Here is a 14,663-nt window from a genome sequence, read left to right on the forward strand (position 1 = left end):
GTGGAAATAAAGGCAGCCATCTACAAGATATTCAGTTCTAAGAAGCTAATCAAGCTAAGTTGTGTTGGAGCTTTTTTAATCTAATTATATTATTATTCTCTTTATTTATTTCTCATCTTAAGTTAGGTTATTTATAATATATTATTATTTTTATTTCCATGTCAAAAAATTAAGTAGATCAGAATGACAGGTTTAAGGATTGTCTAGTTGTGTGGCAGACCATATAATTAAAATTTGGAATTGTAAATAAATTATTTATTAACAAAATCCTCAACATTACACTTACATTTCAACATATTTTGACGCTAATTAAAATTAGTCCCATTTAGATTTCTTCTTTTCAAATATTTCTTTGCCATCCTTGTCAACCGCTGCATAGTATCCCAAAGATTCATATTTATGCCTCATGTAAGCAATGTAACCTAAAGTAAGGCCAAAACATGTGAGGCCTATGCTCATGATAACAATATTCTGCAAAATAAAATGTTTGAATTAATTTATCTTTCTATCTACCCCAAAACATTACATTTAGTTTTTTAGATCAACTTGTACTAGTTACTTAACAGTTCATTTTAATTTCATAAGTAATTTGTATAAGAGAAGTTTAAATACATAACCAAATATTGTTTTACACAACTACAGTTCGTTTTTTTTTAGCATTAGAAATAAGGTAAACAATCTTGATGTGTCTTTTAATTGAAAAACACATTTTAAAAATAAGTTACGGCAAATATGTAACAATTATGAATCTAATACGATCATTTATATTCTTCGGCTTTCATAAGTAATAGTTACTGATTTTTAAAAAGCGTTTTTCAATTAAAAGACGTCAAGATCGCTTACCTTCTTTCAAGTTCTTTCTAATGCTAAAAAAAACGAACTATAGTGCAAATAACTATGCTTACTGGCTTAGCATACAGCTCAAAATTAACAACTCTAAATGCTGTACTTGATCTCATAGAGCGGATTCCATCACCGGGTTTCTCAGCATTTGGTTTTTCATTACTCGACATTATATAAGTTTTTGGAATATCTGTAAAGTGATGAACTTTTCTTTCATAAATCACGATATTTATTAAGTAATAAAGTATTTTTTTAATGACTATGTCATTTTATTCAAAAAACATCACAAAATTATGAATGAAATGAAAATTCACATGACAATATTGACATTGATATTTGAATGCAGGTGCTACCAGGTTTAAATAAATTTATTTTTTTACTTATTTTTAAGGGTGTGTTACATGCTTAGAGGATATAACCATAGGAGACGCCATGTCTAAAATTTTCGGTACAAAATAGTCTGCCGTTTTTTGCGGGGGAGGGGCACATCAAATGTATAGGTACGTCATGTCAGATAAACGTCAGTCCATACATATGGTTGACATGTGGTTGACCATTGGCCGCCTATTTTCGACAGAGGGGAACGCCTGTTAATGGCGGCTCCATGAGTTATACTTTATTGACCGAAGCGTAGCGAAGGTCTACGTTGACCGAAGCGTAGCGAAGGTCTACGTTTTGACTCGGGCATTTTGCTTTCGTATGTCCGTCCGGATGTTCTCCTCTACTGATTCTATGATTAAATATTTTTTTTTATGTCAATCCAGTTTTTGGAAATTTTTAAAAATGGCTGAGTCGTGATACCTCGCTCCTAAACACATAGTCGTATCGATATCATAAGAGTTTTTTCTTTTTGAGATATGTTTATAGATTAAATGGCCAAAAATTCAGAAAATTTATTTCGCTGGTTTCGGAGGTATTGAGATATTGAATTTTAACTAATTTTAATTTGAGAATGAGTAGCTAAATTTCGTCAGCTTATTATCTTAGGACTATTTGGTTCAGTTTGTAAACGTTCGCTTTTTTTGTTTGCACAGAGAGTCTGGGTTCGATCCCCAGTATTTGTATGCTGGGATATAACTATTTTTATTTTTTACACTTTAATTTCGTATTGTTTTTTTTTAATTTCCTATATTTAAAGCTTTATGGTGGTGCTAACTAGGTGCTAACCATGTAATTTAAAGCTCTGCTCGCGAGGTCTATTGTTAATATTATACTACTCTTGATGGAAGGCAGCTAATAAAAGAAGGCTGTTACCGATGTTAAGTTTCTTAACTTGTTTTGTCAACAAGGATTGCGATTCAAACGATTTTTTTTATTATTATATTTTATAGTTGGTCAAGCAGATCTTGTCAGTAGAAAAAGGCGGCAAATTTGAAAAATGTAGGTGCGAAGGGATATCGTCTCATGGAAAATTTAAATTTCGCGCTTTTTTCTACTGACAAGATTTGCTTGACCATCTATATTTAGCATAGGCCAACCGAATAGTCTCATAACGGCTTAAATTTATTCTAGTTGTAGTAAATGCAGTCTATGGTCGTTTGAAAATGACGCCAAGATGGCAGGCAAGCGAAAGTAACACTATGGTCATGAAGGCTTGTCAAAAAAGATTCAGATTTTAATATTACTGCTATAAAATGTTTTTAATCGTTGCTTAATCTCGATCAAATTTCTATATTTATTGTTTTGGAGTTGATTAAAATCAGAGTTTAATTGAAAATGGAGTCAGATTCAGCACTGCACGACGAAGCTCACGATGGCGCGGAAGACTCTCCCTTGGAGGAAGCACAAGCGACCGACGCAAATGCCGACTACTCTGAAGACAATGTTACTAGCCAGGATTCGGAAGCAGCCACTACCGAAGAATCGGGTATGAAGGTTTACCTATGCTTAATGTTAGAAACTGATGCTAACGCGGATCTTGCAATACCTGGAGGCACCCCATAATCGGCTTGTTACTTTGATCGTAAATGTACCAAAATCCTATCTTTTGCTATACGTTTTATTACTACGACATGCCACTTATAAGTGTTAGGTGCATTAGATGATGAATTTGTGATTATCCTCCACAACTTATTTTTTTTGGCGATTTGTAGCTACAAATGGTGCCGCTCCAACTAGCAGTAGTGATGCCTTGGAAGAGCCTGAATCTGCCGTTGGTGAAGCAGAAGATGACATCCAAGATAATGATGAAGGTAATTTGAGATAATAGAGTTCACACTATTCTATCCAGCCAGGCGTGGCTCACTCTACAATTTTGTCGCGTCACAACAAGTAGCTACAAGTACATCCGTCCCACACCAAGTTTGGTGGCTAGCCATAGGTGCGCGTGCGCCACCTAGCGGTCATATCTGTCCTAATCGTAACAGACGTGTTTTGTTAGAGAGTGAATCTTCTGTACCTAGTACTATTATTTATTCTGTGATCCAGCACATAAGTAAGTGTAACTGTTGCTTGTAATAAGTCACTTATAAATATGAATTAAATTGATTTTTTTGTAGCGAGTGCTGAGGCGGAGCCAGAGGAAATGGATATTGATGATACAGCTACTGGAACTGTAACAGATGGGCCGGTTTATATAGGGGATAACTGCTTATCTACACCTGTGAGTATAGCTTGGTCATTTTTTACTTTATATAGACTGTATATGTGTTATGAGATGCTAAAAGAAAGAGAGGCAGACAGATACTAAGGTGGGAAGATGATATAAAGAAGGTTGCTGGACCAACTTGGAGTCGGGAAGTGCAGGAGAGAGAGCACTGGAAGGTTTTAGAGGAGGCCTATGTCAGTGGACAAGCTAGAAATAATTAAAAAATAGAGGAAATAAAATAAAACATGTAACTACACATAATACCTAGCAATAAAGGCTATCTTTATCTTATATGTGTTATGGCTCAGTCTAGATTATGTACTATGTGTATTGCATACAAAACGTACCCTACCAATAAAAATTTGAATATGGTTTCATTTGACTTTCAGAAGTGATCCAACCACCTCACTTTTGTAGACATTGTCAAAGTAGAATTTAGTTTTTAAACTGACAAAACAATCACAACCCACCACCACTGTTATTAAATCTGCAATGATATTTATAGGCAGCAACAGATGATGGCTCTCCCCAAGATGATGAACATCAAATGGACTCCCTGAAAGACCAAGGTGCAGATGAGCTTGAGGGGACCGAGGCTCAAGAGGAATCTCCGGATCAGTCAATAAGCTCAGCCACTCCAATTGAAGGTGGAGTTGGGGATGGGGAGGGTGATGGTGACGGTGCACAAATGGTGCAAGATGGTAAGTCTTAAAAAAATTGTCTGAATCCTGAATGACAATGTCAAAGACGTTATTTCAAGTCGTAATAGGGAGTATTAGAGTATTACTGCAATGCTCTGCCGCCTCTGTAAACCAAACGTTACTTATACTATGCCATAAAGAGTTTATTGACAAGTTTTCATACATTATTTTTTACCAATAAATAAGACATTGATGCATCAAGATGGTTTGTTTACTATTTTTGGTGCCCCCTATGCAGAGTATTGCGAAATATTCCCTATTGTTTGAATAGACCAATTAAAATCATCCTATGTGGACTTCACATCACATCATTGGCACTAAAAGTATGAGCACTAATAATAATTTGAGATCCAACATTGGCCTCATAGTGACATGTTAACAAGAAAGTGTATACTCATCTTTTCCTTGGGATGATAGATCTAATATTAGTAATTATCTGCATGTTCTCAAAAACTTTAGCTCAAGTGGGTGGCTCTATTGTCCTAGATGAGTCCAGCACTATGGATGAAGATATGGGAGCTTGTGAAGGTGTTGCCAGCAGTGATGATGTCAATGACATCAGCAGTGCTGCTCAGGATGCATTGAGTACAGGAATAAGGTAAATAGGATAAGATATATTTTACATTTCACAACTTTGAAATAGAAAACGTAATAAAATATCCGTTTATGGAAGATATGAGAACTAATTTATTTATTTTGCTAAAATAAATGAATGAAACTGTTATTTATTGTTACCCTCCTTCTCAAGCAGGTTCATGCTGATTGCACATATGTTTACATGATAATTCACATAATAGACGCAACCGCAACATAAGGACAAATGCTAACTTATCATCTTCACCTTTATTTATTTATTAATACTTTTGTGGGTTAATGAAGGGTTTATAAAGGGTGTATGTTTCAATGTATCTAATTTGAAATGACAAAACTTAATATAATGATATGTACTAAAAATTATTAATAATTCTGCCAAACATTGTTTGTTTCAGCTCAAGCACTGCTGAAGGTGGATCGGACATAACAAGCAGTGGTCAGACAGAGGCAGCACTCATATCCTCTACAGCTAATGGACCAGCTGGGCTTCTACACTCTTTCTCCATTGCAGCCCAACAGGCGCATGCCAATGAGTATGTATTCTATTTTTGTTAAGTACTATTGTTATGATAATACCTAGCAAATATTTATAGGACAGTCAGCGTCATATGGTAGGTAACATTCAAAGTATTTTAATAGTACGGTACGCCATACAAATTATATAGTGTACCGAACTATTTGAATACTTTGGATGCTACCTACTATATGACGCCGACTGGACAGTTTTTCATTAATTGAAGTGTTTATGTTTAGATTGTTTAGTTATAAGACTTATAAGTCATAATCACTATTTTATTACCATCTTCTGTGTAATTGCAGCTTCTCATGCAGTGTACCTAATAATAGTGTTGATGATTTTAAAATTTAATTTGAACTTCAATATACACTCTTAACAGTAAGTGAGACCTATTAATTGATATTCAATTGATACTCAAATTGAACAAACATGGGAAGTTATAAATTCTTACTGATGAATCTATAACTTGAATGTTCACTCATTGTCCGTATTACTTATTACGCACCATACTAAGACTAACTTAACTCTATCTTCTATAAGATATCTATAGACAAAACAAAAGCAATAATCAGGAACTAGGTCATGCTAAGTCTAGCTTAAATTGAATTTCCCGTGTTTGGGATGCTGACAGTAAAGTTGTCGTGTTTTTTGATTTCGGCTAGAAGAACCTGTCTTGGTGGCGCGGCGAAAATTACCAATGTTCGGTGATGATTTGTTGTATGTTTAGCAAATGCTTAGGAAGAAATATTATGCTAAAGTTAAAAAGGAATGAATATGACTGTGGCGACGGCTTTACGCGCACCACGTTCGTCTAGTCCGCGGCCTTAATGTTTCGCTTTCGTTTAGGTCTTAGGACATATAAATAAACGACGGGTTACTTGAATTGCCTACTAAACTCTTTTTGTTTTTAAATATAAATATGCATTTTTCAACTGTCCATTTACTATTATTCTGCATTACATTTTAGCTTGGCTGCTGGTGCTACTGCATGTGCGAATTTGTCCTGCTGCCAACAACATGATAGTTTTTTTTTTAAGTGAACTAAAATACAAACCTAATAAAATAATATAGTGGGTAAAGGATTAGGAAGGTATTATTTTTAATTTTTAATCAGCTTTACAATTTCAAAAGGAGGATAAATAAATAATAATAATAAATACTAAATAATAAATTTTGTTCGATTGTATACACTTACAGATTGATCCCTTTTTTGTCAAAATCTAGTTCTGATGATGGGATCCGTGAAGAATCGAGGGAACTACCTGTAATCTTATGAGCACCCATAGAGTTCTTATTGTATTTTTTATCAACAAATCAAGCATTTATCAGCAAATCAAAAATTGTGACATTTGATGTAGTAGAACTGCTGATGAAGACCAGAACGGAATACCTCATTGCCGATATGTCTTCTCTCACAAAGTTAGGTTTTTAGGGTTCCGTACCCAAAGGGTAAAAACGGGACCCTATTACTAAGACTCCGCTGTCCGTCCGTCCGTCTGTCACCAGGCTGCATCTCATGAACCGTGATAGCTAGGCAGTTGAAATTTTCACAGATGATGTATTTCTGTTGCCGCTATAACAACTAATACTAAAAAGTACGGAACCCTCGGTGGGCGAGTCCGACTCGCACTTGTCCGGTTTTTGAGTAACATTTTTGTCAATGTCGACATCTGAGGATGGATTCCATGAGGAATTGAAGGAACTTCTCAAGGCTTATAAGGATACTTAGGGGCTATTCATAAATTACGTAATTTCAAATTAGGGGTGGGGGGGTCTGGACATCGGATGATGGTAGCATGACGAAGGAGGAAACGGAGTCATTCGAAGCATGATTTTTGGATGATGTTGGGGGGGGGGGGGTTAAACATCGTCAAAAATCGATGACGTAATTTATGGACAGCCCCTTACATCGATATTTTTTATTTTCATCTAAAAACCAATCTCCTCTGCGATAAATATTTTACGTCGTGGGGCTAATTGTAATTGTTATGAGAGATAGTGCTAAATTAAATATGCCCGTAAATAACTTTAATGGCATTTAAAACTGATTTTTTGAAATCGTTTTTTTTTCTAATAAAGATTATTCAATAAGTAGGGTAATTCGCCAGCAATTGGCCACCCCAAACCAAAAATGAATTCCATTCACCTATAAATAGAATTCATTTTAGTATGAGGTGGCCAGTTATTGAAAGCTGGTCAGTTATTGAAACCTTATACTAAAATGAATTCTGTTTATAGATGAATAGAATTCATTTTTAGTTTAGGGCGGCTAGTTACTAAAAGTGGCCAGTTACTGGCGAATTACCCTATATTGAACACGTTTCATATACAAAGGCAAATTTAAAACTATTCCGTTCTCAAATGAGCCAACGCGTGTAGCGTGGGTGCTGAAGGAGTCTACAATATTAATGTGGGCATCACGACTATCGCTAAACGTTCGTTAAGTGGGACACTAAGGCCCTCAATAAAGTGCTCATTGATTCCTGCTGCCTGCAATTTATTTTTTAATAACAAGACAAACTCTTCTTATAGCCTTTGAGCGAAAGATAAAACTGCCTTCGCGTATATAATTTTGCGTTGCTATGCGATTCCTTGTCATTTCTTATATATTTTATTGCACGTTTTATTGTAATGAATATTGGCCATTTGTTAAATTCCAGATTGATTGCTGAAGTTTATGTTGTCACTGCTTCCAATCCTTCCCTTGGTATTTTGTATGATGTCTCATAAGCAGAGCTCGGCGGGGCTGAGCTATTTGTCTTATAATATGACGTAAGACATGTCAAATTATAAGGTAAATGGCTCACCCCCGCCGAGCTCTGCTCATAAGTATACCACGAACCACGATTTGCCGTTTCTAGGCTTCATTGTAATGAATCGAAAATTGAATTAGGTACGCAAACTGCAACACAAGTAAACGTAAGAATTTGGTAATAAAAAACCCTCTTCGTTATTGTAAGTCTATTGTATCTTACTGCGGCTGAATATGTGTTCAAAAATCAATTATGATTTACATTGTCTTTATGTGTGATGTCACCTAGAAGTGAGACACGTAAACATGGTTTTAATACATAGCATCATTCAGGTTCGGCGATGCGGACACGTCGGAGATAGAAGGAGCTGCGGACACGATGCCGTCGGTCAGCGAGTCTATGCCATTGCTGACGATGGCCTCGAACGGCGCCGCGCTGCTCTCTCCCGGCTTGATGCAAGGCAAGTACTATTACTCAGGTTCGGCGACGCGGACACGTCAAATATGGAGGGCGCAGCGGACATGATGCCATCGGTCAACGAGTCTATGCCATTGCTGACGATGGCCTCGAACGGCGCCGCGCTGCTCTCTCCCGGCTTGATGCAAGGCAAGTACTATTACTCAGGTTCGGCGACGCGGACACGTCAAATATGGAGGGCGCAGCGGACATGATGCCATCGGTCAACGAGTCTATGCCATTGCTGACGATGGCCTCGAACGGCGCCGCGCTGCTCTCTCCCGGCTTGATGCAAGGCAAGTACTATTACTCAGGTTCGGCGACGCGGACACGTCAAATATGGAGGGCGCAGCGGACATGATGCCATCGGTCAACGAGTCTATGCCATTGCTGACGATGGCTTCGAACGGCGCTGCGCTGCTCTCACCCGGCTTGATGCAAGGCAAGTACTATTACTCAGGTTCGGCGACGCGGACACGTCAAATATGGAGGGCGCAGCGGACATGATGCCATCGGTCAACGAGTCTATGCCATTGCTGACGATGGCCTCGAACGGCGCCGCGCTGCTCTCTCCCGGCTGGATGCAAGGCTAGTACTATTATTCAGGTTGGGTGACGCGGATACGTCGGAGATAGGGGCTGCAGCAGACATGATGCCGTCGGTCAACGAGTCTATGCTATTGCTGACGACGGCCTCGAATGGCGCCGCGTTGCTCTCTGCCGGTAAAAAGCTTAAAGGGGTACATATCATAGGTTGTTAGGTTGTATTTCATATAGCTTTAAGTAAGTAAATATTCTTCATTGCTATAATATCAAACAACATTTTACATGTAAAATTATAACAAAATTCTAGAAGACAATTAGAACTTGGTAGTGATAGACTAAGATAGTAGTACAAGTGTTATTTAAGTTATTTTAAACGTCAAACTTCTATGAAATTATGACGTATAAGTAACACTTGCACTGCGTGTGTTATCAAATCGTTGCAAACTTATCTTGGTCTAACTAACCACAGGCGGTCTTAGCTTTAATTATATTGAATCAAAATATGCCATCTCTCTTTGACCCCTTTATTGCATGTCGCCCATTACTTGAATATCTAGTCCAATAGCACTAAACAATCGACATCGTAAGTGCAGTAACTCAGCAGAACAGTACAGCAACTGCAAGCGACTTTATTGGTTTCCTTTGTTGTGTAATAAAGTTTTAGTAACGCCCAGCTCGGACGAGAATGACCTGCTCCGTAATAGCTGGTAATAGTATATACAAAAAAGAAGATTCCTTCGAGTATATTCTTGTTAAAAGTCCTTTGAGCCGTTTTCGCTTAATAAGTGACGTGAAATAGATGTGATTTTTTGTTTTGCGTGAAAATAGTCGATCACTACTCGCTTTATGACCGCCGATCGGATAGTTGGAATAAATGGATGTAAACTTTGTGTAGGGGAAGAGGGCGGAGCAGGCGTGTCGTCGTCTCAGGCGGGCGAGAGCGCGGCGACAGCGGGCGCGAGCGAGGGTGAGGGCGCCGTGAGCAGCTCCGTGGCCGGCAACAACGGCACGCCGCCGCTGCGACCCGCCGACGCCGCGCACGCGCTCGCCACGCTGGCCAGCGCCGCGCTGCACCACCACGAACAGGTATCATGTTCATTTGTTAATAGGGACCGTGCGCGTTGGAGGGTCTGCCATCTTGTGGCCTGAATCGGAAATATATGTGCACATGTACATTGCCAAAGCAAGTGCTACCATCTACCGTTCTTGTTGGTACGTTTTCCTTGTGCATAGTAGGTTCTGCCATCTTGTGGGCTACATCGGAAGCATAAACACATTTACGCATCGCGCCAAAAATCTGACGGCTCCTATGCTGCCCCCTATAGTTTATCGTTCATGCACGGGGCCTATAGGGTGATTTAAGTCTAACCATATTGTTTTTTTTAATTTTACATATGAAAGGAAAAATTACCATATCCCCAAGTACCCAATTTTCCAATTCAATTTTATCCAATTTTCTCAAAGGAAGAGTATGTTTCTTTTATTGAGCTGTATTATGTTTTTCAGAATGAAGCCGATGAGCCGAAACAAATAAACGACGAAGATGCTTGGTTCACCGTGGGAATCGTCAAAGGAACCACGTTTACGGTAAATACTTATAGTTCTATTTTTTGTCATAAAATGCGTCAAGTTTCGGTATAATTTTCACGACTGTTGCACTGTTCTGTGGCTCACATTCCATATGTAATATAAAATCAAATTTTGGAGCCACAAAGGTTCACATGACTGCGCGCGGATTCTATTGCCATTAATTGTAGTGACACACCATAATCAAACAATCTATATCAACTTCAATGATTTTGTTTTAGGTTCAAAACTATTTGTCGGATTCAAACGTGGACCTGTCCAACTTGTCGCTGGACAACTTGCCCGACCTGTCCGGTCTGCCGACGACGCCACTCGAGCATGGCACCGCCTACAAGTTCCGACTCGCGGCCATCAACTCGTGCGGCAAGGGAGAATTTAGTGAAGTAAGTTTTTAAGAAAGTTATAGTACATATTTAATATGAAAATATTAAAGGATGAATATCTATCCCTATCTTACTTAGTCATAAACACGTTGCAAACTTCTATTCAATTTTGTCTCTTTCTAACAAGCTGTTAAAATGAATGTTTTTAACGATTACGCCACATATGAGTGCCAAATGTCAATCAAATCCATTCATCGTTTTTGCGTGATTGCACAACATCAAAATACATAAACAATACAAACTTTTACACTTAGAACGGTTTGCACGGGTAAACCTTAACAAATCATACACCTAAACCTTCATCAAAAATCACTCTATTGATAGGTGAAAACCGCATGACAATCCGTTCAGTCGTTTTTGTCAGACGCGGCGGCGGACTTTGTTTTATAATATGTAGTGATTAGCAGGACAGTGGAACTATATAGTATATATTTTAGGAAAGCGCATTCAAGACCTGTTTACCGGGTTTCCCCGGGGCGCCGTCTGCTATAAAGATCTCCAAGTCCGTGGAGGGCGCTCACCTGTCGTGGGAGCCTCCGCAAGTGGCCGCCGAGGGCATATTCGAGTACTCCGTCTATCTGGCAGTGCGCTCCAATACTCAACCTAAGGTAAGTTTATATTAAACACAATATGTTGGTTATGAGCGATATCGCGTCCGCATTAACAATCAATATTACATTTTTTCGCTGGCATATTTTGGTCCCTTAGGACATTACAGGTCCACCATTCAAATTAGCTATATACTCTTTAATTTAACACATTCACTGGCAGAGAGCTATGTGCTACGAGCGTAGCCGATTGTATGTCAAATTAAAAATTACATTAATAAAATATTGGTTTATCATTGTCTGTAATTAAAACAGGGACTCCAACTAATTTTATTTTTTTATATATGTATTCACTAAATGTCCGAAATATATCTTGATTTTAAAAGATGAATATTTTTTAAAACAAAACGAGTACATTCACTTAGGAATTAGTCTTTTAAAAAAATACAACAGTTGTACAATATTCACAAGACGACTGCTAAGCAGTTGTCTTATGATCCTATAGACAAGTAGACTTCAGCGCCATCTCGCCGTGTTTTTTGATATGAATATTTTTAAACATTTATTCTTTACTTGCTTTGCTTATAGATAAAATTTTTGTTGATGTGTCATTTTGTAATCCCTTGTTTTTGCTACAAAAAGTTTTAGATAGTCATTTGTACTGATGTTGTCCTCTCTGGCCACACACTACTCTACTCGCGCAATAAATCGCGACGCTCAGTCCACGTAGTTCCCAATGTTCCCATGCCACTCGTCGAGCCGGGGTATTTAACCCTTAAATGCATGATTTTTTTCTTTTTGCCCGAAATTAATATATGTATCACATAATTGTTTGCCGATTCTAGGAAAAATAGTAAAAAAAAATATAACTTCGATTTTCACTGCGAAATCAGTGTTAGAAGTTGAATTGGCTAAATCATATTTATGTAAATATGTAATTTTCAGTAATAGATATATGTTTTTTTTACTACCATTAGAGAGGTACACTATTTGTGATATACCTATGATAAAGTTTTTAAATATAAAATAATTACAAACCCCGAAAACACCGTTCAAAATCACATACTAAAAATTATCAACTTCTGGATTTTTCCAAACTTTCCGCCTCTTCGTCTTAAAACGAATGTAATTTTTATAAATTGAAAATATTGCGTAAATTTAACCATTAAATCATCACCCTACTACTTGACGTTTGTGATAAAGGTGCATTCAAGAACGTAAGCCTTTTTTTTATCTGTGAGCTGTCTAATGCTTTGTAGACATTTGGCAACACTATGCATTTAAGGGTTAATTATTCAATGTTTGCAGGAGGCGTCGAAGTCGCAACTGGCATTCGTGCGCGTGTACTGCGGCAAGGCGAACACGTGCGTGGTGCCGCAGTCGTCGCTGAGCGCGGCGCACGTGGATTCCTCCACCAAGCCCGCCATCATCTTCCGCATCGCCGCGCGCAACGAGAAGGGCTACGGGCCCGCCACGCAAGTCAGGTGGCTGCAAGGTTAGTTCATCCTATACCGCATCCTGTGCCTTACTTTATAGTGATAGCTTACATTAAAAAAATACGTAATGGGACGGACCGAGTGGAGGTATTTAATCGTGGATATAATTATTATTATTACCTGTGCGTGCTACTCTACACTGTTCAAGCACTGTAGATTCTACAGTGCTTGAACATGTGGTACTCTGAAATCCAAATGTGAAAAATTCATAAATATGAAGACAATATTAATAAATAGACTACGGGTGCTAAACTAAGCAAACTCATGTGTACTTATAGTCGCACTTAGATCGAAATTTAATCGACGTTAGGGTTAGACCAAGCTAAGTTGGCAGCGATTTTGATAGCTCAGACTGTGAAAGTGTTATTTTAAACGTCAAACTTCTATGAAATTATAACGTGCTTGACTTGCACACTCTGGGCTATCAAAATCGCTGCCAACCTCGCTTGGTCTAACTCTAACCTATTTAATTATCGGTTTAGCAAAATGATTTGATTAACCATACCCGGCTTAGATTAGAAGACTGTGAAATGTTACATCCTAATAGTGAAAACGTTATTTATAGTTGTAAGTAAGGTCATCTTTACATATTTCTGTTTTTTATTATGTATTTAGTAAATATTTAAAATATTTCTTCGGTGGACGTGCGGAACCGTCGTTACATATGCACTGTTTGTTTCAGATATGAAATCAACTGGAGTAAAAAGGTCAGGCGAGGGCCGGTTACCCGGCGCGTCGCCCTCCAAACAGCCTAAACAAATAATGCACTAAACGGAGTTCCGAGTGACATAATCAAAGTACCCCTAGATTTAAGTAGTTATATGTACAGACTGAGTGAATATTGTTCGATCCACGCGCTTTATCAATGTAATTAATAGGCCTTTTCGAAACATAAAATCTCGTTCTTAAAATCATAATAGGTCTTGAGGTTCTGATTTCTTTTATAATTTGGTACACCATTCCTTGCTATTATGCTAGTGTCTTCAAAGGAAGGCATAATAAAATAAGTTAATGTATTCGACTTTTTACTTTAGATTAGTTTATATCTGCAGTGCAAATTACATGACTACGAAGGTTTAAGTGTATTCTATGAATATGATGTAATATTGTTTATCTGTGTGGTGTGGCTAAAATGTCCGTCAATTTTACGCTTCATAGACCATCATCTCTTATAGATCTTTCACATTCGTCCTCATCTATTGTGATTACGATTACCGAAGCTAAACAATTATAGTCTGTTCTTTTAGGTTCTAATAGTCTGTTCGAGATCCTGAAAACGGTGAAAAATAGAGATACTACTCCTAAATATACGTGTGATACCTCATTAGATTCGTCATGATGCCTAGAAAAATGTATTCGAAGCGTGTATTAGTACACAAAAAATATCAAAAGTTATAAGCAAAAAAAGGGGGAATAAAGTAGATATTTTTTATTTCCCCAATATCTCAAAGGGTATTCATATTTAAGAAACGGAAATTAATATCATAAAAGAGGAGGATATTTCCAATAAAACATTCCATACTTGCAGAACTGTATCTCCATTATTTATACTTTTTATTCAACGCTGAACACAGCCCTCTGCGCCTCATTTTAGGGATATGCGCGCGGCGTGAAAAAGCGACGTCGTTACATTAAATATAATTTTAAAGGTAT

The 14,663-nt window shown here is 37.8% G+C and overlaps 2 protein-coding genes across 2 annotated transcripts; one reads left to right on the forward strand and one right to left on the reverse strand.

The window, feature by feature from the left end:
* Window positions 1-241: 241 nt before the first annotated feature.
* Window positions 242-1,153, reverse strand: LOC134804175 (small integral membrane protein 8). Its single transcript, XM_063777104.1, has 2 exons — window positions 906-1,153; window positions 242-471 (listed from the first exon to the last, which is right to left on the reverse strand). The coding sequence occupies exons 1-2, from the start codon at window positions 1,011-1,013 to the stop codon at window positions 316-318; spliced, it is 264 nt and encodes an 87-aa protein (XP_063633174.1). The 5' UTR covers window positions 1,014-1,153; the 3' UTR covers window positions 242-315.
* Window positions 1,154-2,390: 1,237 nt separating this feature from the next.
* On the forward strand, window positions 2,391-14,144 carry LOC134804510 (host cell factor-like). Its single transcript, XM_063777593.1, has 13 exons — window positions 2,391-2,710; window positions 2,937-3,035; window positions 3,342-3,445; window positions 3,936-4,131; window positions 4,618-4,729; window positions 5,121-5,258; window positions 8,328-8,455; window positions 9,892-10,082; window positions 10,503-10,583; window positions 10,805-10,966; window positions 11,404-11,574; window positions 12,823-13,009; window positions 13,693-14,144. The coding sequence occupies exons 1-13, from the start codon at window positions 2,560-2,562 to the stop codon at window positions 13,779-13,781; spliced, it is 1,809 nt and encodes a 602-aa protein (XP_063633663.1). The 5' UTR covers window positions 2,391-2,559; the 3' UTR covers window positions 13,782-14,144.
* The last annotated feature ends 519 nt before the right edge of the window (window positions 14,145-14,663 follow it).

Source organism: Cydia splendana, chromosome Z, assembly GCF_910591565.1.
Source record: "Cydia splendana chromosome Z, ilCydSple1.2, whole genome shotgun sequence".
Taxonomy (NCBI): Eukaryota; Metazoa; Arthropoda; class Insecta; order Lepidoptera; family Tortricidae; genus Cydia; species Cydia splendana.